Source organism: Oncorhynchus mykiss, chromosome 21 (genome assembly GCF_057628025.1).
Source record: "Oncorhynchus mykiss isolate SJ-2025 chromosome 21, ASM5762802v1, whole genome shotgun sequence".
In the NCBI taxonomy this organism is placed as follows: Eukaryota; Metazoa; Chordata; class Actinopteri; order Salmoniformes; family Salmonidae; genus Oncorhynchus; species Oncorhynchus mykiss.
The window spans coordinates 57,812,786-57,837,500 of record NC_143042.1 but is presented as its reverse complement, the minus strand read 5'-3'; the positions used below and the strand labels follow the sequence as shown (position 1 = coordinate 57,837,500).

Below are 24,715 nucleotides of genomic sequence, written 5' to 3'. Positions count from 1 at the left end.
ACAAAATAAAAACCCTCCAACCCAGAAAGGCCTGTGGTGTTGATGGTATCCTCAATGAAATGATCAAATATACAGATTACAAATTCCAACTGACCCCAAAAACTACCGTGGGATATGCGACAACAGCAACCTTGGGAAAATCCTCTGCATTGTCATTAACAGCAGACTCGTACATTTCCTCAGTGAAAACAATGTCCTGAGCAAATGTCAAATTGACTTTTTACCAAATGACCGTATGACAGACCCGAACTGACAAACAATCAAACCAAAACAAAGGCGAAGTCTTCTCATGCTTTGTTGATTTCAAAAAATCTTTTGACTCAATTTGGCCTGAGGGTCTGCTATACAAATTGTTTGAAAGTGGTGTTGGGGGAAAAACATACGACATTATAAAATCCATGTACATAAACAACAACTTGAGTGGCCCAGCCAGAGCCCGGAGAGACCTGCAAATATCTGTGCAGCGACGCTCCCCATCCAACCTGACAGAGCTTGTGAGGATCTGAAGAGAAGAATGGGAGAAACTCCCCAAATACAGGTGTGCCAAGCTTGTAGCGTCATACCCAAGAAGACTCAAGGCTGTAATCACTGTCGAAGGTGTGTCACGTTCTGACCTTAGTTCCTTTGTTTTGTCTTTTGTTTTAGTATGGTCAGGGTGTGAGTTTGGTGGGTTGTCTATGTTAGTTTTAGTATGGTCAGGGCGTAAGTTGGGTGGGTTGTCTACGTTAGTTTTAGTATGGTCAGGGCGTGAGTTGGGTGGGTTGTCTATGTTAGTTTTAGTATGGTCAGGGCGTGAGTTGGGTGGGTTGTCTATGTTAGTTTTAGTATGGTCAGGGCGTGAGTTGGGTGGGTTGTCTATGTTAGTTTTAGTATGGTCAGGGCGTGAGTTTGGTGGGTTGTCTATGTTAGTTTTAGTATGGTCAGGGCGTGAGTTGGGTGGGTTGTCTATGTTAGTTTTAGTATGGTCAGGGCGTGAGTTGGGTGTGTTGTCTATGTTAGTTTTAGTATGGTCAGGGCGTGAGTTGGGTGGGTTGTCTATGTTAGTTTTAGTATGGTCAGGGCGTGAGTTGGGTGGGTTGTCTATGTTAGTTTTAGTATGGTCAGGGCGTGAGTTGGGTGGGTTGTCTATGTTAGTTTTAGTATGGTCAGGGCGTGAGTTGGGTGGGTTGTCTATGTTAGTTTTAGTATGGTCAGGGCGTGAGTTGGGTGGGTTGTCTATGTTAGTTTTAGTATGGTCAGGGCGTGAGTTGGGTGGGTTGTCTACGTTAGTTTTAGTATGGTCAGGGCGTGAGTTGGGTGGGTTGTCTATGTTAGTTTTAGTATGGTCAGGGCGTGAGTTGGGTGGGTTGTCTATGTTAGTTTTAGTATGGTCAGGGTGTGAGTTGGGTGGGTTGTCTATGTTAGTTTTAGTATGGTCAGGGTGTGAGTTGGGTGGGTTGTTTATGTTAGTTTTAGTATGGTCAGGGCGTGAGTTGGGTGGGTTGTCTATGTTAGTTTTAGTATGGTCAGGGCGTGAGTTGGGTGGGTTGTCTACGTTAGTTTTAGTATGGTCAGGGCGTGAGTTGGGTGGGTTGTCTATGTTAGTTTTAGTATGGTCAGGGCGTGAGTTGGGTGGGTTGTCTATGTTAGTTTTAGTATGGTCAGGGCGTGAGTTGGGTGGGTTGTCTATGTTAGTTTTAGTATGGTCAGGGTGTGAGTTGGGTGGGTTGTCTATGTTAGTTTTAGTATGGTCAGGGTGTGAGTTGGGTGGGTTGTCTATGTTAGTTTTAGTATGGTCAGGGCGTGAGTTGGGTGGGTTGTCTATGTTAGTTTTAGTATGGTCAGGGCGTGAGTTGGGTGGGTTGTCTACGTTAGTTTTAGTATGGTCAGGGCGTGAGTTGGGTGGGTTGTCTATGTTAGTTTTAGTATGGTCAGGGCGTGAGTTGGGTGGGTTGTCTACGTTAGTTTTAGTATGGTCAGGGCGTGAGTTGGGTGGGTTGTCTACGTTAGTTTTAGTATGGTCAGGGCGTGAGTTGGGTGGGTTGTCTACGTTAGTTTTAGTATGGTCAGGGCGTGAGTTGGGTGGGTTGTCTATGTTAGTTTTAGTATGGTCAGGGCGTGAGTTGGGTGGGTTGTCTATGTTAGTTTTAGTATAGTCAGGGCGTGAGTTTGGTGGGTTGTCTATGTTAGTTTTAGTATGGTCAGGGCGTGAGTTGGGTGGGTTGTCTATGTTAGTTTTAGTATGGTCAGGGCGTGAGTTGGGTGGGTTGTCTATGTTAGTTTTAGTATGGTCAGGGCGTGAGTTAGGTGGGTTGTCTACGTTAGTTTTAGTATGGTCAGGGCGTGAGTTGGGTGGGTTGTCTATGTTAGTTTTTCTATATTTTTCTATTTCTGTGTTTGGCCTGATATGATTGTCAATCGTTGTCCCTGATTGAGAACCATATTTAGGCAGCCTGTTTTCCATTGTCTTTGGTGGGTGGTTGTTTTCAGTCTTTGTGTGTTTGACAGAACTGTTCCGGTTGTTTCTTTGTTGTTTTGTATTTCAGTGTTGATCAGTAAAACTAAGGAAGGCCTACAGCAGCACCTAGATCTGTCCCCAACCAAGGAGGGCCTACAGCAGCACCTAGATCTGTCCCCAACCAAGGAGGGTCTGCAGCAGCACCTAGATCTGTCCCCAACCAAGGAGGGCCTACAGCAGCACCTAGCTCTGTCACCAGCCAAGGAGGGCCTACAGCAGCACCTAGATCTGTCCCCAACCAAGGAGGGTCTGCAGCAGCACCTAGATCTGTCCCCAACCAAGGAGGGTCTGCAGCAGCACCTAGATCTGTCACCAACCAAGGAGGGCCTACAGCAGCACCTAGATCTGTCACCAGCCAAGAAGGGCCTACAGCAGCACCTAGATCTGTCACCAACCAAGGAGGGTCTACAGCAGCACCTAGATCTGTCACCAACCAAGGAGGGCCTACAGCAGCACCTAGATCTGTCCCCAACCAAGGAGGGTCTACAGCAGCACCTAGATCTGTCCCCAACCAAGGAGGGCCTACAGCAGCACCTAGATCTGTCCCCAACCAAGGAGGGCCTACAGCAGCACCTAGATCTGTCCCCAACCAAGGAGGGCCTACAGCAGCATCTAGATCTGTCCCCAACCAAGGAGGGCCTACAGCAGCACCTAGATCTGTCCCCAACCAGGGAGGGTCTACAGCAGCACCTAGATCTGTCCCCAACCAAGGAGGGCCTACAGCAGCACCTAGATCTGTCCCCAACCAGGGAGGGCCTACAGCAGCACCTAGATCTGTCCCCAACCAAGGAGGGCCTACAGCAGCACCTAGATCTGTCCCCAACCAAGGAGGGCCTACAGCAGCACCTAGATCTGTCCCCAACCAGGGAGGGTCTACAGCAGCACCTAGATCTGTCCCCAACCAAGGAGGGCCTACAGCAGCACCTAGATCTGTCCCCAACCAGGGAGGGCCTACAGCAGCACCTAGATCTGTCCCCAACCAAGAAGGGCCTACAGCAGCACCTAGATCTGTCCCCAACCAAGGAGGGCCTACAGCAGCACCTAGATCTGTCCCCAACCAGGGAGGGCCTACAGCAGCACCTAGATCTGTCCCCAACCAAGGAGGGCCTACAGCAGCACCTAGATCTGTCCCCAACCAAGGAGGGCCTACAGCAGCACCTAGATCTGTCCCCAACCAGGGAGGGCCTACAGCAGCACCTAGATCTGTCCCCAACCAAGGAGGGCCTACAGCAGCACCTAGATCTGTCCCCAACCAAGGAGGGCCTACAGCAGCACCTAGATCTGTCCCCAACCAAGGAGGGTCTACAGCAACACCTAGATCTTCTGCACAGATTCTGTCAGACCTGGGCCCTGACAGTAAATCTCAGTAAGACCAAAATAATGGTGTTCCAAAAAAGGTCCAGTTGCCAGAAACACAAATACAAATTCCATCTAGACACTGTTGCCCTAGTTCACACAAAAAACTATACATACCTTGGCCTAAACATCAGCGGCACAGGTAACTTCCACAAAGCTGTGAACGATCTGAGAGACAAGGCAAATATAAAAATACAATTTGACGTACTGATTAGGATCTGTTACAGAACCCATTTCCCATTATGGTTGTGAGTTCTGGGGTCCGCTCACCAACCAAGAAATCACTAAATGGGACAAACAACAAATTGCATGCAGAATTCTGCAAAAATATCCTGTGTGCAACGTAAAACATCAAATAATGCAGAACAGAATTAGGCCAATACCCGCTAATTATCAAAATCCAGAAAAGAGCCGTTAAATTCTACAACCACCTAAAAGGAAGTGAATCCCAAACCTTCCATAACAAAGCCATCACCTACAGAGAGATGAACCTGGAGAAGAGTCCCCTAAGCAAGCTGGTCCTGGGGCTCTGTTCACAAACACAAACACACCCCACAGAGCCCCAGGACAGCAACACAATTAGACCCAACCAAATCACGAGAAAACAAAAGATAATTACTTGACACATTAGAAAGAATGAACAAAAAAACAGAGCAAACTAGAATGCTATTTGGCCCTAAACAGAGAGTACACAGTGGCAGAATACCTGACCACTATGACTGACCCAAACTTAAGGAAAGCTTTGACTATGTACAGACTCAGTGAGCATAGCCTTGCTATTGAGAAAGGCCGCCATAGGCAGACATGGCTCTCAAGAGAAGACAGGCTATGTGCTCACTGCCCACAAAATGAGGTGGAAACTGAGCTGCACTTCCTAACCTCCTGCCCAATGTATGACCATATTAGAGACACATATTTCCCTCAGATTACACAGATCCATAAAGAATTTGAAAAACAAACCCAATAATGATAAACTCCCATATCTACTGGGTGAAATTCCACAGTGTGCCATCACTGCAGCAAGATTTGTGACCTGTTGCCACAAGAAAAGGGCAACCAGTGAAGAACAAACACCATTGTAAATACAACCCGTATTTATGTTTATTTTTATTTATCTTCCCTTTTTCACATAATACGACATTTGTCTTTATTCTTCTGGAACTTTTGTGAGTGTAATTGTTCATGTGCATTTTTTATTGTGTATTTCACTTTTGTTTATTGTCTACTTCACTTGATTTGGCAACGTTAATAACATATGTTTCCCATGATTGAATTGAATTGAGACAGATCATACAATACATAGGGTTTTTATTTTGTCACACATCGATAGACATCACTTACAGGTCTTGATTCACATTTACTCGTTACATACTAAATATAAGTATAATATATCAATAAAGATAAGTCATATTTGAAATAAACATTACAAGCTGTTTTGAACAAACAAACAACCCAAAAATACACAAGAACATACTAAAAAGGCCCCTGAGTAACAACTGACAGAACAGAATGGTTAACTGACTATATAACGGACAGAACAGAATGGTTAACTGACTATATAACTGACAGAACAGAAGGGTTAACTGACTATATAACTGACAGAAGGGTTAACTGACTATATAACTGACAGAAGGGTTAACTGACTATATAACTGACAGAAGGGTTAACTGACTATATAACTGACAGAAGGGTTAACTGACTATATATCTGACAGAAGGGTTAACTGACTATACAACTGACAGAACAGAAGGGTTAACTGACTATATAACTGACAGAACAGACCTGGTTACAAGTTACTTATTGGTATAGAACAGAAATGGGGATTCCTATATGTCATGGAATCCAGGTGTGTTTGTTTGTGTTTCAATAAGGGTGTGTGTGTGTGTTTCAGTAATTGTGTGTATGTTTGTGTGTTCGCTTCGTCTCAAGTCCAAACCTCTCAGGTGAGCTCCGTGGCGGAGATGGACCCTCGGGGATTGCCGTGGTAACTAGCGTGTGTCAGGAGTGTATGTCGGGTTCCGTGACGATTCACCCCGTTGTGTGCAATGCTACCATGACGACCACCCTGACTCCTCCTCCTGGCGGAGAAGAAGATGAAGAAATGCATTATGGTCTGTTTTTGAAGAAACTTAAAACATGACGCAGAACCCACACACACACACACACACACACACACACACACACACACACACACACACACACACACACACACGATACCTGTCGCTGCGGTCGTTGTGTGGGTCGGCGGAGAAGGACTCGAAGCGGCTCAGGGTGTAGATGCTGCTCTGTCTGTTGGCATGGAAACGGGCGCTATGTAGTTCCATCTGGTCGTATTCAGACAGACGGACAAACGGACAGCAGCGCATTGCACTCTTAAACCCTGCACGGAACCTGTTATTGAGACAGCAGCAGATGACAGGGTTGTACATGGTGTGTGTTCCTAGCTCCTACCTGCTATTGAGACAGCAGTAGATGACAGGGTTGTAATAGTGTGTGTTCCTAGCTCCTACCTGCTATTGAGACAGCAGTAGATGACAGGGTTGTAATAGTGTGTGTTCCTAGCTCCTACCTGCTATTGAGACAGCAGTAGATGACAGGGTTGTACATGGTGTGTGTTCCTAGCTCCTACCTGCTATTGAGACAGCAGTAGATGACAGGGTTGTACATGGTGGAGCTCATAGCCAGCCACAACACTGATAGATACACCTGTTGGATGAGAATAATTTATAATTCATGCTAAACATTAGTAATGACTAAATAGATAATCAGAGGTTGAATTGGGCCGGAACACAACGGTACTGAGTACCGGCACCTCATATGTTCTATCAAAGCACTTGGTAAACAACAGGTGTAGAGTAACAGCTAAATGCTTAGTTACGGGTCCTGCCCAACAACGCAGAGAAAAATACAATTGAAAAATAATAAAAAGATAATAACATGAGGAATAAATACACAATGGGTAATGATAACTAGGTTATATACACAGGGTACCAGTACTGAGTAATGATAACTAGGTTATATACACAGGGTACCAGTACTGAGTAATGATAACTAGGTTATATACACAGGGTACCAGTACTGAGTAATGATAACTAGGTTATATACACAGGGTACCAGTACTGAGTAATGATAACTAGGTTATATACACAGGATACCAGTACTGAGTAATGATAACTAGGTTATATACACAGGATACCAGTACTGAGTAATGATAACTAGGTTATATACATAGGGTACCAGTACTGAGTAATGATAACTAGGTTATATACACAGGATACCAGTACTGAGTAATGATAACTAGGTTATATACACAGGGTACCAGTACTGAGTAATGATGACTAGGCTATATACACAGGGTACCAGTACTAAGTAATGATAACTAGGCTATATACACAGGGTACCAGTACTGGGTAATGATAACTAGGTTATATACACAGGGTACCAGTACTGAGTAATGATAACTAGGTTATATACACAGGGTACCAGTACTGGGTAATGATAACTAGGTTATATACACAGGGTACCAGTACTGAGTAATGATAACTAGGTTATATACACAGGGTACCAGTACTGATAACTAGGTTATATACACAGGGTACCAGTACTGAGTAATGATAACTAGGTTATATACACAGGGTACCAGTACTGAGTAATGATAACTAGGCTATATACACAGGGTACCAGTACTGAGTAGTGATAACTAGGTTATATACACAGGACACCAGTACTGAGTAATGATAACTAGGTTATATACACAGGGTACCAGTACTGAGTAATGATAACTAGGTTATATACACAGGGTACCAGTACTGAGTAATGATAACTAGGTTATATACACAGGGTACCAGTACTGAGTAATGATAACTAGGTTATATCCACAGGATACCAGTACTGAGTAATGATAACTAGGTTATATACACAGGGTACCAGTACTGAGTAATGATAACTAGGTTATATACACAGGGTACCAGTACTGAGTAATGATAACTAGGTTATATACACAGGGTACCAGTACTGAGTAATGATAACTAGGTTATATACACAGGGTACCAGTACTGAGTAATGATAACTAGGTTATATACACAGGGTACCAGTACTGAGTAATGATAACTAGGTTATATACACAGGGTACCAGTACTGAGTAATGATAACTAGGCTATATACACAGGGTACCAGTACTGAGTAATGATAGCTAGGTTATATACACAGGATACCAGTACTGAGTAATGATAACTAGGTTATATACACAGGGTACCAGTACTGAGTAATGATAACTAGGTTATATACACAGGATACCAGTACTGAGTAATGATAACTAGGTTATATACACAGGATACCAGTACTGAGTAATGATAACTAGGTTATATACACAGGATACCAGTACTGAGTAATGATAACTAGGTTATATACACAGGATACCAGTACTGAGTAATGATAACTAGGTTATATACACATGATACCAGTACTGAGTAATGATAACTAGGTTATATACACAGGGTACCAGTACTGAGTAATGATAACTAGGTTATATACACAGGGTACCAGTACTGAGTAATGATAACTAGGCTATATACACAGGGTACCAGTACTGAGTAATGATAGCTAGGTTATATACACAGGATACCAGTACTGAGTAATGATAACTAGGTTATATACACAGGGTACCAGTACTGAGTAATGATAACTAGGTTATATACACAGGATACCAGTACTGAGTAATGATAACTAGGTTATATACACAGGGTACCAGTACTGAGTAATGATAACCAGGGTATATACACAGGGTACCAGTACTGAGTAATGATAACCAGGTTATATACACAGGGTACTAGTACTGAGTCGATGAGCAGGGTATATACACAGGGTACCAGTACTGAGTAATGATAACTAGGTTATATACACAGGGTACCAGTACTGAGTAATGATAACTAGGTTATATACACAGGGTACCCGTACTGAGTAATGATAACTAGGTTATATACACAGGGTACCAGTACTGATAACTAGGTTATATACACAGGGTACCAGTACTGAGTAATGATAACTAGGTTATATACACAGGGTACCAGTACTGAGTAATGATAACTAGGCCATATACACAGGGTACCAGTACTGAGTAATGATAACTAGGTTATATACACAGGGTACAAGTACTGAGTAATGATAACTAGGTTATATACACAGGGTACCAGTACTGAGTAATGATAACTAGGTTATATACACAGGGTACCAGTACTGAGTAATGATAACTAGGTTATATACACAGGGTACCAGTACTGAGTAATGATAACTAGGTTATATACACAGGATACCAGTACTGAGTAATGATAACTAGGTTATATACACAGGATACCAGTACTGAGTAATGATAACTAGGTTATATACAGAGGATACCAGTACTGAGTAATGATAACTAGGTTATATACACATGATACCAGTACTGAGTAATGATAACTAGGTTATATACACAGGATACCAGTACTGAGTAATGATAACTAGGTTATATAAACAGGATACCAGTACTGAGTAATGATAACTAGGTTATATACACAGGGTACCAGTACTGAGTAATGATAACTAGGTTATATACACAGGGTACCAGTACTGAGTAATGATAACTAGGTTATATACACAGGGTACCAGTACTGAGTAATGATAACTAGGTTATATACACAGGGTACCAGTACTGAGTAATGATAACTAGGTTATATCCACAGGATACCAGTACTGAGTAATGATAACTAGGTTATATACACAGGGTACCAGTACTGAGTAATGATAACTAGGTTATATACACAGGGTACCAGTACTGAGTAATGATAACTAGGTTATATACACAGGGTACCAGTACTGAGTAATGATAACTAGGTTATATACACAGGGTACCAGTACTGAGTAATGATAACTAGGTTATATACACAGGGTACCAGTACTGAGTAATGATAACTAGGTTATATACACAGGGTACCAGTACTGAGTAATGATAACTAGGCTATATACACAGGGTACCAGTACTGAGTAATGATAGCTAGGTTATATACACAGGATACCAGTACTGAGTAATGATAACTAGGTTATATACACAGGGTACCAGTACTGAGTAATGATAACTAGGTTATATACACAGGATACCAGTACTGAGTAATGATAACTAGGTTATATACACAGGATACCAGTACTGAGTAATGATAACTAGGTTATATAAACAGGATACCAGTACTGAGTAATGATAACTAGGTTATATACACAGGGTACCAGTACTGAGTAATGATAACTAGGTTATATACACAGGGTACCAGTACTGAGTAATGATAACTAGGTTATATACACAGGGTACCAGTACTGAGTAATGATAACTAGGTTATATACACAGGATACCAGTACTGAGTAATGATAACTAGGTTATATACACAGGATACCAGTACTGAGTAATGATAACTAGGTTATATACAGAGGATACCAGTACTGAGTAATGATAACTAGGTTATATACACATGATACCAGTACTGAGTAATGATAACTAGGTTATATACACAGGATACCAGTACTGAGTAATGATAACTAGGTTATATAAACAGGATACCAGTACTGAGTAATGATAACTAGGTTATATACACAGGGTACCAGTACTGAGTAATGATAACTAGGTTATATACACAGGGTACCAGTACTGAGTAATGATAACTAGGTTATATACACAGGGTACCAGTACTGAGTAATGATAACTAGGTTATATACACAGGGTACCAGTACTGAGTAATGATAACTAGGTTATATCCACAGGATACCAGTACTGAGTAATGATAACTAGGTGATATACACAGGGTACCAGTACTGAGTAATGATAACTAGGTTATATACACAGGGTACCAGTACTGAGTAATGATAACTAGGTTATATACACAGGGTACCAGTACTGAGTAATGATAACTAGGTTATATACACAGGGTACCAGTACTGAGTAATGATAACTAGGTTATATACACAGGGTACCAGTATTGAGTAATGATAACTAGGTTATATACACAGGGTACCAGTACTGAGTAATGATAACTAGGCTATATACACAGGGTACCAGTACTGAGTAATGATAGCTAGGTTATATACACAGGATACCAGTACTGAGTAATGATAACTAGGTTATATACACAGGGTACCAGTACTGAGTAATGATAACTAGGTTATATACACAGGATACCAGTACTGAGTAATGATAACTAGGTTATATACACAGGATACCAGTACTGAGTAATGATAACTAGGTTATATACACAGGATACCAGTACTGAGTAATGATAACTAGGTTATATACACAGGATACCAGTACTGAGTAATGATAACTAGGTTATATACACATGATACCAGTACTGAGTAATGATAACTAGGTTATATACACAGGGTACCAGTACTGAGTAATGATAACTAGGTTATATACACAGGGTACCAGTACTGAGTAATGATAACTAGGCTATATACACAGGGTACCAGTACTGAGTAATGATAGCTAGGTTATATACACAGGATACCAGTACTGAGTAATGATAACTAGGTTATATACACAGGGTACCAGTACTGAGTAATGATAACTAGGTTATATACACAGGATACCAGTACTGAGTAATGATAACCAGGTTATATACACAGGGTACTAGTACTGAGTCGATGAGCAGGGTATATACACAGGGTACCAGTACTGAGTAATGATAACTAGGTTATATACACAGGGTACCAGTACTGAGTAATGATAACTAGGTTATATACACAGGGTACCCGTACCGAGTAATGATAACTAGGTTATATACACAGGGTACCAGTACTGATAACTAGGTTATATACACAGGGTACCAGTACTGAGTAATGATAACTAGGTTATATACACAGGGTACCAGTACTGAGTAATGATAACTAGGCTATATACACAGGGTACCAGTACTGAGTAATGATAACTAGGTTATATACACAGGATACCAGTACTGAGTAATGATAACTAGGTTATATACACAGGGTACCAGTACTGAGTAATGATAACTAGGTTATATACACAGGGTACCAGTACTGAGTAATGATAACTAGGTTATATACACAGGATACCAGTACTGAGTAATGATAACTAGGTTATATACACAGGATACCAGTACTGAGTAATGATAACTAGGTTATATACAGAGGATACCAGTACTGAGTAATGATAACTAGGTTATATACACATGATACCAGTACTGAGTAATGATAACTAGGTTATATACACAGGATACCAGTACTGAGTAATGATAACTAGGTTATATACACAGGATACCAGTACTGAGTAATGATAACTAGGTTATATACACAGGGTACCAGTACTGAGTAATGATAACTAGGTTATATACACAGGGTACCAGTACTGAGTAATGATAACTAGGTTATATACACAGGATACCAGTACTGAGTAATGATAACTAGGTTATATACACAGGATACCAGTACTGAGTAATGATAACTAGGTTATATACACAGGGTACCAGTACTGAGTAATGATAACTAGGTTATATACACAGGGTACCAGTACTGAGTAATGATAACTAGGTTATATACACAGGATACCAGTACTGAGTAATGATAACTAGGTTATATACACAGGGTACCAGTACTGGGTAATGATAACTAGGTTATATACACAGGGTACCAGTACTGAGTAATGATAACTAGACTATATACACAGGGTACCAGTACTGAGTAATGATAACTAGGTTATATACACATGGTACCAGTACTGAGTAATGATAACTAGGTTATATACACAGGGTACCAGTACTGAGTAATGATAACTAGGTTATATACACAGGGTACCAGTACTGAGTAATGATAACTAGGTTATATACACAGGGTACCAGTACTGAGTAATGATAACTAGGTTATATACACAGGGTACCAGTACTGAGTAATGATAACTAGGTTATATACACAGGGTACCAGTAATGAGTAATGATAGCTAGGTTATATACACAGGATACCAGTACTGAGTAATGATAACTAGGTTATATACACAGGGTACCAGTACTGAGTAATGATAACCAGGGTATATACACAGGGTACCAGTACTGATAACTAGGTTATATACACAGAGTACCAGTACTGAGTAATGATAACTAAGTTATATACACAGGGTACCAGTACTGATAACTAGGTTATATACACAGGGTACCAGTACTGAGTAATGATAACTAAGTTATATACACAGGGTACCAGTACTGAGTAATGATAACTAGGTTATATACACAGGGTACCAGTACTGAGTAATGATAACTAGGTTATAATACACAGAGCATCAGTCCATATGCAGGGGTCCGAGGTAATTGAGGTGTATATGTAAATATAACTAGGAATAAAGTCACAGAGACAGTAGCATCAGTTCATGTGTTGGGTCCAAAGGTCAATGTAGATAGTCCAGTTACTTAAATAGTTATCCAAATAGACTAACTATTTAACTAACTAACTATTTAACTAACTATTTAGAAGCTGTTAAGGCTCCTGTTGGTTCCATACTTGTTGTATCAGTCCTCCTGGTCGTGCGGTAGCAGAGAGAACAGACTTGGGTGGCTGGAGTATTTTAAAATTTTTAGGGCCTTCCCCCATCTTGGATGGCAGGGAGCTATGCCACAGTGATGTACTGGGCCTACCCTCTTTAGCACATTGCAGCCAGATGTCAAGCAGTTGCCATACCAACATGCTTTCACAGACACAGCTGGCAAATGTTTTCAGCCTCCTGAAAAGGGAAGAAATGTTGTTATGCCTTCTTCATGGTCCAAGCACACCGAGACAGTCATGAAGAGGGCACGACAACACCTATTCCCCCTCACAAGACTGAAAACATTTGGCATGAGTCCTCAGATCCTCAAAAGATTCTACAGCTGCACCATCGAGAACATCACTGCCTGGTATGGCCCTAAAAATTGTCAGACTCCAGCCACCCTAGTCATAGACTGTTCTCTCTGCTACCGCACGGCAAGCGGTACCGGAGCGCCAAGTCTAGGTCCAAGAGGCTTTTAAACAGCTTCTACCCCCAAGCCATAAGAATCCTGAAAATCTATTCAAATGGCTACCCAGACTATTGGCATTGCCCCTCCTCTTTTATACTGCTGCTACTCTCTGTTATTATCTATGCATAGTCACTTTAATAACTCTACCTACATGTACATATCAACTCAATTACCTCGACACCGGTGCCCCCGCACATTAACTCTGTACCGGTGCCCCCCTGTATTTAGCCTCGCAATTGTTATTTTACTGCTGCTCTTTAATTACTTGTTACTTTTATTTGTTATTCATATTTTAAACTGCATTGTTGGTTAAGGGCTCGTAAGTAAGCAGGTCTTACATCGGAACAACTGGTCCGGATTAGTGTCCCAGTCCTTGAAAGCAGAAGCTCTAGCCTTTAGCTCAGTGCAGATGTTGCCTGTAATCCATGGCTTCTGGTTGGGATATGTACGTACGGTCACTGTGGGTACAACGTCGTCGACGCATGTATTCAAGAAGTTTAGGACTGATGTGGTAAATTCCTCAAAGCCATCTGTGCTAGCGAAAAAGTCCTGTAGCTTATTATCCGCTTCAACAGACCACTTCAACAGACCACTTCAACAGACCACTTCAACAGACCACCTCAACAGACCACTTCAACAGACCACTTCAACAGACCACTTCAACAGACCACTTCAACAGACCACCTCAAAGCCATCTGTGCTAGCGAAAAAGTCCTGTAGCTTATCATCCGCTTCAACAGACCACTTCCGCATTGAGCGGGTCATTGGTACTTCCTGTTCTCTTGTAAGCAGCAATCATGAGGATAGAGTTATGGTTAGATTTGCCAAATGGAGGGCGAGTGAGAGCTTTGTATGTGTTTCTGTGTGAGGAGTAAAGGTGGTCTAGAGTTTTTTCACCTCTAGTTGCACAGTAAAAATGGTAAAAAAGAGGTCAAACTGATTTAAGTTTCCCTGCATTAAAGTCCCCGGCCACTAGGAGCGCCGCCTCTGGATGAGTATTATCCTGTTTACTTATGGCCTTATACAGCTGGTTGAGTCTGGTCTTAGTGCCAGCATCAGTTTGTGGTGGTAAATAGACAACTAAGAAAAATATAGATGAAAACTCTCTTGGTACATAGTGTGGTCTACAGCTTATCGTGAGATACTCTACCTCAGGTGAGCAATACCTCGAGACTTGTTTAATATTAGATTTCGAGCATCAGCTGTTATTGATAAAGAGACACACCCCTTACCTGAGGCTGCCGAATGGTCTGCACGATGGAGAAATCTTTGAGATATACACTGAGTATACAAAACATTAAGAACACCTGCTCTTTCCATGAGACTGACCAGGTGAATCCAGGTGAAAACTATGATCCCTTATTGATGGCCCTTGTTAAATCCACTTCAGTCAGTGTAGATGAAGGGGAAGAGACAGGTAAAAAAATATTTTTAAGTGTTGAGACATGGATTGTGTATGAAAGCCATTCAGAGGGTGAACGGGCAAGACAAATATTTAAATGCCTTTGAATGGGGTGTGGTAGTAGGTGCCAGGCGCACTGGTTTGTGTCAATAACTGCAACAGTCCTGGGTTTTTCATGCTCAACAGTTTCCTGTGTGAATCAAGAATGGTCAACCACCCAATCGACATCCAGCTAACTTGACACAACAATGGGAAGCTTTGGAGTCAACATGGGCCAGCATCCCTGTGGAACGCTTCCGGCACGTTCTGGAGTCTATGCCCCTACAAAATAGCATTATTCTGTGCACGTGACAAAAACAATTTGATTTGATTTTGGTTTGAGGCTATTCTGAGGGCGATATGAGGGCAACTGAATATTAGGAAGGTGTTTCTGATGTGTGGTATACTCTGTGTATACCGTCTATGTCCTTGTTCAGCCACGACTCTGAGAAAAAGGGTATTAGATATTATAGCTGGTCTGGTTGATAGGATAGAAGTTCACCCAGTTTGATCTCCAGCACACTCTCCAACATAAAGAGGACCGTATGTTTTGTTTTGTTGGCCTTATTGCACCTGTTGACCTGACTCTGTTGAACAGTCTGTTGAACAGTCTGTTGGACCTGACTCTGTTGAACAGTCTGTTGGACCTGACTCTGTTGACCGTATGTTTTGTTTTGTTGGCCTTATTGCACCTGTTGACCTGACTCTGTTGAACAGTCTGTTGAACAGTCTGTTGGACCTGACTCTGTTGAACAGTCTGTTGACCTGACTCTGTTGAACAGTCTGTTGAACAGTCTGTTGGACCTGACTCTGTTGAACAGTCTGTTGGACCTGACTCTGTTGAACAGCCTGTTGGACCTGACTCTGTTGAACAGCCTGTTGGACCTGACTCTGTTGAACAGTCTGTTGGACCTGACTCTGTTGAACAGGCTGTTGGACCTGACTCTGTTGAACAGTCTGTTGGACATGACTCTGTTGAACAGTCTGTTGGACATGACTCTGTTGAACTGCCTGTTGGACCTGACTCTGTTGAACACTCTGTTGACCTGACTCTGTTGAACAGTCTGTTGGACCTGACTCTGTTGAACAGTCTGTTGGACCTGACTCTGTTGAACAGCCTGTTGACCTGACTCTGTTGAACAGCCTGTTGACCTGACTCTGTTGAACAGTCTGCTGGACCTGACCTGACTCTGTTGAACAGCCTGTTGGACCTGACTCTGTTGAACAGTCTGTTGGACCTGACTCTGTTGAACAGTCTGTTGGACCTGACTCTGTTGAACAGTCTGTTGGACCTGACTCTGTTGAACAGTCTGTTGGACCTGACTCTGTTGAACAGTCTGTTGGACCTGACTCTGTTGAACAATCTGTTGGACCTGACTCTGTTGAACAGTCTGTTGGACCTGACTCTGTTGAACAGCCTGTTGGACCTGACTCTGTTGAACAGCCTGTTGGACCTGACTCTGTTGAACAGCCTGTTGGACCTGACTCTGTTGAACAGTCTGTTGGACCTGACTCTGTTGAACAGGCTGTTGGACCTGACTCTGTTGAACAGGCTGTTGGACCTGACTCGGTTGAACAGGCTGTTGGACCTGACTCTGTTGAACAGTCTGTTGGACCTGACTCTGTTGAACAGCCTGTTGGACCTGACTCTGTTGAACAGCCTGTTGGACCTGACTCTGTTGAACAGCCTGTTGGACCTGACTCTGTTGAACAGTCTGTTGGACCTGACTCTGTTGAACAGGCTGTTGGACCTGACTCTGTTGAACAGGCTGTTGGACCTGACTCGGTTGAACAGGCTGTTGGACCTGACTCTGTTGAACAGTCTGTTGACCTGACTCTGTTGAACAGTCTGTTGACCTGACTCTGTTGAACAGTCTGTTGACCTGACTCTGTTGAACAGTCTGTTGGACCTGACTCTGTTGAACAGTCTGTTGGACCTGACTCTGTTGAACAGTCTGCTGGACCTGACTCTGTTGAACAGTCTGTTGGACCTGACTCTGTTGAACAATCTGTTGGACCTGACTCTGTTGAACAGTCTGTTGGACCTGACTCTGTTGAACAGCCTGTTGGACCTGACTCTGTTGAACAGCCTGTTGGACCTGACTCTGTTGAACAGCCTGTTGGACCTGACTCTGTTGAACAGTCTGTTGGACCTGACTCTGTTGAACAGGCTGTTGGACCTGACTCTGTTGAACAGGCTGTTGGACCTGACTCGGTTGAACAGGCTGTTGGACCTGACTCTGTTGAACAGGCTGTTGGACCTGACTCGGTTGAACAGGCTGTTGGACCTGACTCTGTTGAACAGTCTGTTGACCTGACTCTGTTGAACAGTCTGTTGACCTGACTCTGTTGAACAGTCTGTTGACCTGACTCTGTTGAACAGTCTGTTGGACCTGACTCTGTTGAACAGTCTGTTGGACCTGACTCTGTTGAACAATCTGTTGGACCTGACTCTGTTGAACAGCCTGTTGGATCTGACTCTGTTGAACAGCCTGTTGGACCTGACTCTGTTGAACAGTCTGTTGGACCTAACTCTGTTGAACAGTCTGTTGGACCTGACTCTGTTGAACAGTCTGTTGGACATGACTCTGTTGAACAGTCTGTTGGACATGACTCTGTTGAACTGCCTGTTGGACCTGACTCTGTTGAACAGTCTGTTGACCTGACTCTGTTGAACAGTCTGTTGGACCTGACTCTGTTGAACAGTCTGTTGGACCTGACTCTGTTGAACAGCCTGTTGACCTGACTCTGTTGAACAGCCTGTTGACCTGACTCTGTTGAACAGTCTGCTGGACCTGACCTGACTCTGTTGAACAGCCTGTTGGACCTGACTCTGTTGAACAGTCTGTTGGACCTGACTCTGTTGAACAGTCTGTTGGACCTGACTCTGTTGAACAGTCTGTTGGACCTGACTCTGTTGAACAGCCTGTTGGACCTGACTCTGTTGAACAGCCTGTTGGACCTGACTCTGTTGAACAGTCTGTTGGACCTGACTCTGTTGAACAGTCTGTTGGACCTGACTCTGTTGAACAGTCTGTTGGACCTGACTCTGTTGAACAGCCTGTTGACCTGACTCTGTTGAACAGTCTGCTGGACCTGACCTGACTCTGTTGAACAGTCTGTTGGACCTGACTCTGTTGAACAGTCTGTTGGACTTGACTGTTGAACAGCCTGTTGGACCTGACTCTGTTGAACAGCCTGTTGGACCTGACTCTGTTGAACAGTCTGTTGGACCTGACTCCGTTGAACAGTCTGTTGGACCTGACTCTGTTGAACAGTCTGTTGGACCTGACTCTGTTGAACAGTCTGTTGACCTGACTCTGTTGAACAGTCTGTTGGACCTGACTCTGTTGAACAGTCTGTTGGACCTGACTCTGTTGAACAGTCTGTTGGACCTGACTCTGTTGAACAGTCTGTTGGACCTGACTCTGTTGAACAGCCTGTTGACCTGACTCTGTTGAACAGCCTGTTGACCTGACTCTGTTGAACAGTCTGCTGGACCTGACCTGACTCTGTTGAACAGCCTGTTGGACCTGACTCTGTTGAACAGCCTGTTGGACCTGACTCTGTTGAACAGTCTGTTGGACCTGACTCTGTTGAACAGTCTGTTGGACCTGACTCTGTTGAACAGTCTGTTGGACCTGACTCTGTTGAACAGTCTGTTGGACCTGACTCTGTTGAACAATCTGTTGGACCTGACTCTGTTGAACAGTCTGTTGGACCTGACTCTGTTGAACAGTCTGTTGGACCTGACTCTGTTGAACAGCCTGTTGGACCTGACTCTGTTGAACAGCCTGTTGGACCTGACTCTGTTGAACAGCCTGTTGGACCTGACTCTGTTGAACAGTCTGTTGGACCTGACTCTGTTGAACAGGCTGTTGGACCTGACTCTGTTGAACAGGCTGTTGGACCTGACTCGGTTGAACAGGCTGTTGGACCTGACTCTGTTGAACAGTCTGTTGACCTGACTCTGTTGAACAGTCTGTTGACCTGACTCTGTTGAACAGTCTGTTGGACCTGACTCTGTTGAACAGTCTGTTGGACCTGACTCTGTTGAACAATCTGTTGGACCTGACTCTGTTGAACAGCCTGTTGGATCTGACTCTGTTGAACAGCCTGTTGGACCTGACTCTGTTGAACAGTCTGTTGGACCTGACTCTGTTGAACAGGCTGTTGGACCTGACTCTGTTGAACAGTCTGTTGGACATGACTCTGTTGAACAGTCTGTTGGACATGACTCTGTTGAACTGCCTGTTGGACCTGACTCTGTTGAACAGTCTGTTGACCTGACTCTGTTGAACAGTCTGTTGGACCTGACTCTGTTGAACAGTCTGTTGGACCTGACTCTGTTGAACAGCCTGTTGACCTGACTCTGTTGAACAGTCTGCTGGACCTGACCTGACTCTGTTGAACAGCCTGTTGGACCTGACTCTGTTGAACAGTCTGTTGGACCTGACTCTGTTGAACAGTCTGTTGGACCTGACTCTGTTGAACAGTCTGTTGGACCTGACTCTGTTGAACAGCCTGTTGACCTGACTCTGTTGAACAGTCTGCTGGACCTGACCTGACTCTGTTGAACAGTCTGTTGGACCTGACTCTGTTGAACAGTCTGTTGGACCTGACTCTGTTGAACAGCCTGTTGGACCTGACTCTGTTGAACAGCCTGTTGGACCTGACTCTGTTGAACAGTCTGTTGGACCTGACTCTGTTGAACAGGCTGTTGGACCTGACTCTGTTGAACAGTCTGTTGGACATGACTCTGTTGAACAGTCTGTTGGACATGACTCTGTTGAACTGCCTGTTGGACCTGACTCTGTTGAACAGTCTGTTGACCTGACTCTGTTGAACAGTCTGTTGGACCTGACTCTGTTGAACAGTCTGTTGGACCTGACTCTGTTGAACAGCCTGTTGACCTGACTCTGTTGAACAGCCTGTTGACCTGACTCTGTTGAACAGTCTGCTGGACCTGACCTGACTCTGTTGAACAGCCTGTTGGACCTGACTCTGTTGAACAGTCTGTTGGACCTGACTCTGTTGAACAGTCTGTTGGACCTGACTCTGTTGAACAGTCTGTTGGACCTGACTCTGTTGAACAGTCTGTTGGACCTGACTCTGTTGAACAGTCTGTTGGACCTGACTCTGTTGAACAATCTGTTGGACCTGACTCTGTTGAACAGTCTGTTGGACCTGACTCTGTTGAACAGCCTGTTGGACCTGACTCTGTTGAACAGCCTGTTGGACCTGACTCTGTTGAACAGCCTGTTGGACCTGACTCTGTTGAACAGTCTGTTGGACCTGACTCTGTTGAACAGGCTGTTGGACCTGACTCTGTTGAACAGGCTGTTGGACCTGACTCGGTTGAACAGGCTGTTGGACCTGACTCTGTTGAACAGTCTGTTGACCTGACTCTGTTGAACAGTCTGTTGACCTGACTCTGTTGAACAGTCTGTTGACCTGACTCTGTTGAACAGTCTGTTGGACCTGACTCTGTTGAACAGTCTGTTGGACCTGACTCTGTTGAACAATCTGTTGGACCTGACTCTGTTGAACAGCCTGTTGGATCTGACTCTGTTGAACAGCCTGTTGGACCTGACTCTGTTGAACAGTCTGTTGGACCTAACTCTGTTGAACAGTCTGTTGGACCTGACTCTGTTGAACAGTCTGTTGGACATGACTCTGTTGAACAGTCTGTTGGACATGACTCTGTTGAACTGCCTGTTGGACCTGACTCTGTTGAACAGTCTGTTGACCTGACTCTGTTGAACAGTCTGTTGGACCTGACTCTGTTGAACAGTCTGTTGGACCTGACTCTGTTGAACAGCCTGTTGACCTGACTCTGTTGAACAGCCTGTTGACCTGACTCTGTTGAACAGTCTGCTGGACCTGACCTGACTCTGTTGAACAGCCTGTTGGACCTGACTCTGTTGAACAGTCTGTTGGACCTGACTCTGTTGAACAGTCTGTTGGACCTGACTCTGTTGAACAGTCTGTTGGACCTGACTCTGTTGAACAGCCTGTTGGACCTGACTCTGTTGAACAGCCTGTTGGACCTGACTCTGTTGAACAGTCTGTTGGACCTGACTCTGTTGAACAGTCTGTTGGACCTGACTCTGTTGAACAGTCTGTTGGACCTGACTCTGTTGAACAGCCTGTTGACCTGACTCTGTTGAACAGTCTGCTGGACCTGACCTGACTCTGTTGAACAGTCTGTTGGACCTGACTCTGTTGAACAGTCTGTTGGACTTGACTGTTGAACAGCCTGTTGGACCTGACTCTGTTGAACAGCCTGTTGGACCTGACTCTGTTGAACAGTCTGTTGGACCTGACTCCGTTGAACAGTCTGTTGGACCTGACTCTGTTGAACAGTCTGTTGGACCTGACTCTGTTGAACAGTCTGTTGACCTGACTCTGTTGAACAGTCTGTTGGACCTGACTCTGTTGAACAGTCTGTTGGACCTGACTCTGTTGAACAGTCTGTTGGACCTGACTCTGTTGAACAGTCTGTTGGACCTGACTCTGTTGAACAGCCTGTTGACCTGACTCTGTTGAACAGCCTGTTGACCTGACTCTGTTGAACAGTCTGCTGGACCTGACCTGACTCTGTTGAACAGCCTGTTGGACCTGACTCTGTTGAACAGCCTGTTGGACCTGACTCTGTTGAACAGTCTGTTGGACCTGACTCTGTTGAACAGTCTGTTGGACCTGACTCTGTTGAACAGTCTGTTGGACCTGACTCTGTTGAACAGTCTGTTGGACCTGACTCTGTTGAACAATCTGTTGGACCTGACTCTGTTGAACAGTCTGTTGGACCTGACTCTGTTGAACAGTCTGTTGGACCTGACTCTGTTGAACAGCCTGTTGGACCTGACTCTGTTGAACAGCCTGTTGGACCTGACTCTGTTGAACAGCCTGTTGGACCTGACTCTGTTGAACAGTCTGTTGGACCTGACTCTGTTGAACAGGCTGTTGGACCTGACTCTGTTGAACAGGCTGTTGGACCTGACTCGGTTGAACAGGCTGTTGGACCTGACTCTGTTGAACAGTCTGTTGACCTGACTCTGTTGAACAGTCTGTTGACCTGACTCTGTTGAACAGTCTGTTGGACCTGACTCTGTTGAACAGTCTGTTGGACCTGACTCTGTTGAACAATCTGTTGGACCTGACTCTGTTGAACAGCCTGTTGGACCTGACTCTGTTGAACAGCCTGTTGACCTGACTCTGTTGAACAGCCTGTTGACCTGACTCTGTTGAACAGTCTGCTGGACCTGACCTGACTCTGTTGAACAGCCTGTTGGACCTGACTCTGTTGAACAGTCTGTTGGACCTGACTCTGTTGAACAGTCTGTTGGACCTGACTCTGTTGAACAGTCTGTTGGACCTGACTCTGTTGAACAGTCTGTTGGACCTGACTCTGTTGAACAGTCTGTTGGACCTGACTCTGTTGAACAATCTGTTGGACCTGACTCTGTTGAACAGTCTGTTGGACCTGACTCTGTTGAACAGCCTGTTGGACCTGACTCTGTTGAACAGCCTGTTGGACCTGACTCTGTTGAACAGCCTGTTGGACCTGACTCTGTTGAACAGTCTGTTGGACCTGACTCTGTTGAACAGGCTGTTGGACCTGACTCTGTTGAACAGGCTGTTGGACCTGACTCGGTTGAACAGGCTGTTAAACCTGACTCTGTTGAACAGTCTGTTGACCTGACTCTGTTGAACAGTCTGTTGACCTGACTCTGTTGAACAGTCTGTTGACCTGACTCTGTTGAACAGTCTGTTGGACCTGACTCTGTTGAACAGTCTGTTGGACCTGACTCTGTTGAACAATCTGTTGGACCTGACTCTGTTGAACAGCCTGTTGGATCTGACTCTGTTGAACAGCCTGTTGGACCTGACTCTGTTGAACAGCCTGTTGGACCTGACTCTGTTGAACAGCCTGTTGGACCTGACTCTGTTGAACAGCCTGTTGGACCTGACTCTGTTGAACAGTCTGTTGGACCTGACTCTGTTGAACAGGCTGTTGGACCTGAATCTGTTGAACAGGCTGTTGGACCTGACTCGGTTGAACAGGCTGTTGGACCTGACTCTGTTGAACAGTCTGTTGACCTGACTCTGTTGAACAGTCTGTTGACCTGACTCTGTTGAACAGTCTGTTGGACCTGACTCTGTTGAACAGTCTGTTGGACCTGACTCTGTTGAACAATCTGTTGGACCTGACTCTGTTGAACAGCCTGTTGGATCTGACTCTGTTGAACATCCTGTTGGACCTGACTCTGTTGAACAGTCTGTTGGACCTGACTCTGTTGAACAGGCTGTTGGACCTGACTCTGTTGAACAGTCTGTTGGACATGACTCTGTTGAACAGTCTGTTGGACATGACTCTGTTGAACTGCCTGTTGGACCTGACTCTGTTGAACAGTCTGTTGACCTGACTCTGTTGAACAGTCTGTTGGACCTGACTCTGTTGAACAGTCTGTTGGACCTGACTCTGTTGAACAGCCTGTTGACCTGACTCTGTTGAACAGTCTGCTGGACCTGACCTGACTCTGTTGAACAGCCTGTTGGACCTGACTCTGTTGAACAGTCTGTTGGACCTGACTCTGTTGAACAGTCTGTTGGACCTGACTCTGTTGAACAGTCTGTTGGACCTGACTCTGTTGAACAGCCTGTTGGACCTGACTCTGTTGAACAGCCTGTTGGACCTGACTCTGTTGAACAGTCTGTTGGACCTGACTCTGTTGAACAGTCTGTTGGACCTGACTCTGTTGAACAGTCTGTTGGACCTGACTCTGTTGAACAGCCTGTTGACCTGACTCTGTTGAACAGTCTGCTGGACCTGACCTGACTCTGTTGAACAGTCTGTTGGACCTGACTCTGTTGAACAGTCTGTTGGACTTGACTGTTGAACAGCCTGTTGGACCTGACTCTGTTGAACAGCCTGTTGGACCTGACTCTGTTGAACAGTCTGTTGGACCTGACTCCGTTGAACAGTCTCTTGGACCTGACTCTGTTGAACAGTCTGTTGGACCTGACTCTGTTGAACAGTCTGTTGACCTGACTCTGTTGAACAGTCTGTTGGACCTGACTCTGTTGAACAGTCTGTTGGACCTGACTCTGTTGAACAGTCTGTTGGACCTGACTCTGTTGAACAGTCTGTTGGACCTGACTCTGTTGAACAGCCTGTTGGACCTGACTCTGTTGAACAGTCTGTTGGACCTGGATCTGTTGAACAGCCTGTTGACCTGACTCTGTTGAACAGTCTGCTGGACCTGACCTGACTCTGTTGAACAGCCTGTTGGACCTGACTCTGTTGAACAGTCTGTTGGACCTGACTCTGTTGAACAGCCTGTTGGACCTGACTCTGTTGAACAGCCTGTTGGACCTGACTCTGTTGAACAGTCTGTT

At 44.3% G+C, this 24,715-nt stretch overlaps 1 protein-coding gene across 2 annotated transcripts in view; it reads right to left on the bottom strand.

Annotated features, from left to right (window-relative positions):
* Positions 1-5,144: 5,144 nt before the first annotated feature.
* Positions 5,145-24,715, bottom strand: part of LOC110517683 (neuromedin-K receptor) — a 36,360-nt gene continuing 16,789 nt past the window's right edge. For both annotated transcript variants that reach the window (XR_016490406.1, XM_036958421.2), the window contains exons 5-7: positions 6,483-6,559; positions 6,071-6,244; positions 5,145-5,931 (exon numbers count right to left, since the gene is read on the bottom strand). Coding sequence is in view for 1 of the 2 variants with exons in the window: in XM_036958421.2 (XP_036814316.2) it covers positions 5,793-5,931; positions 6,071-6,244; positions 6,483-6,559 (390 nt within the window). In the remaining variant the exon portion in view is untranslated. The remainder of the gene's footprint in view (positions 5,932-6,070; positions 6,245-6,482; positions 6,560-24,715) is intronic.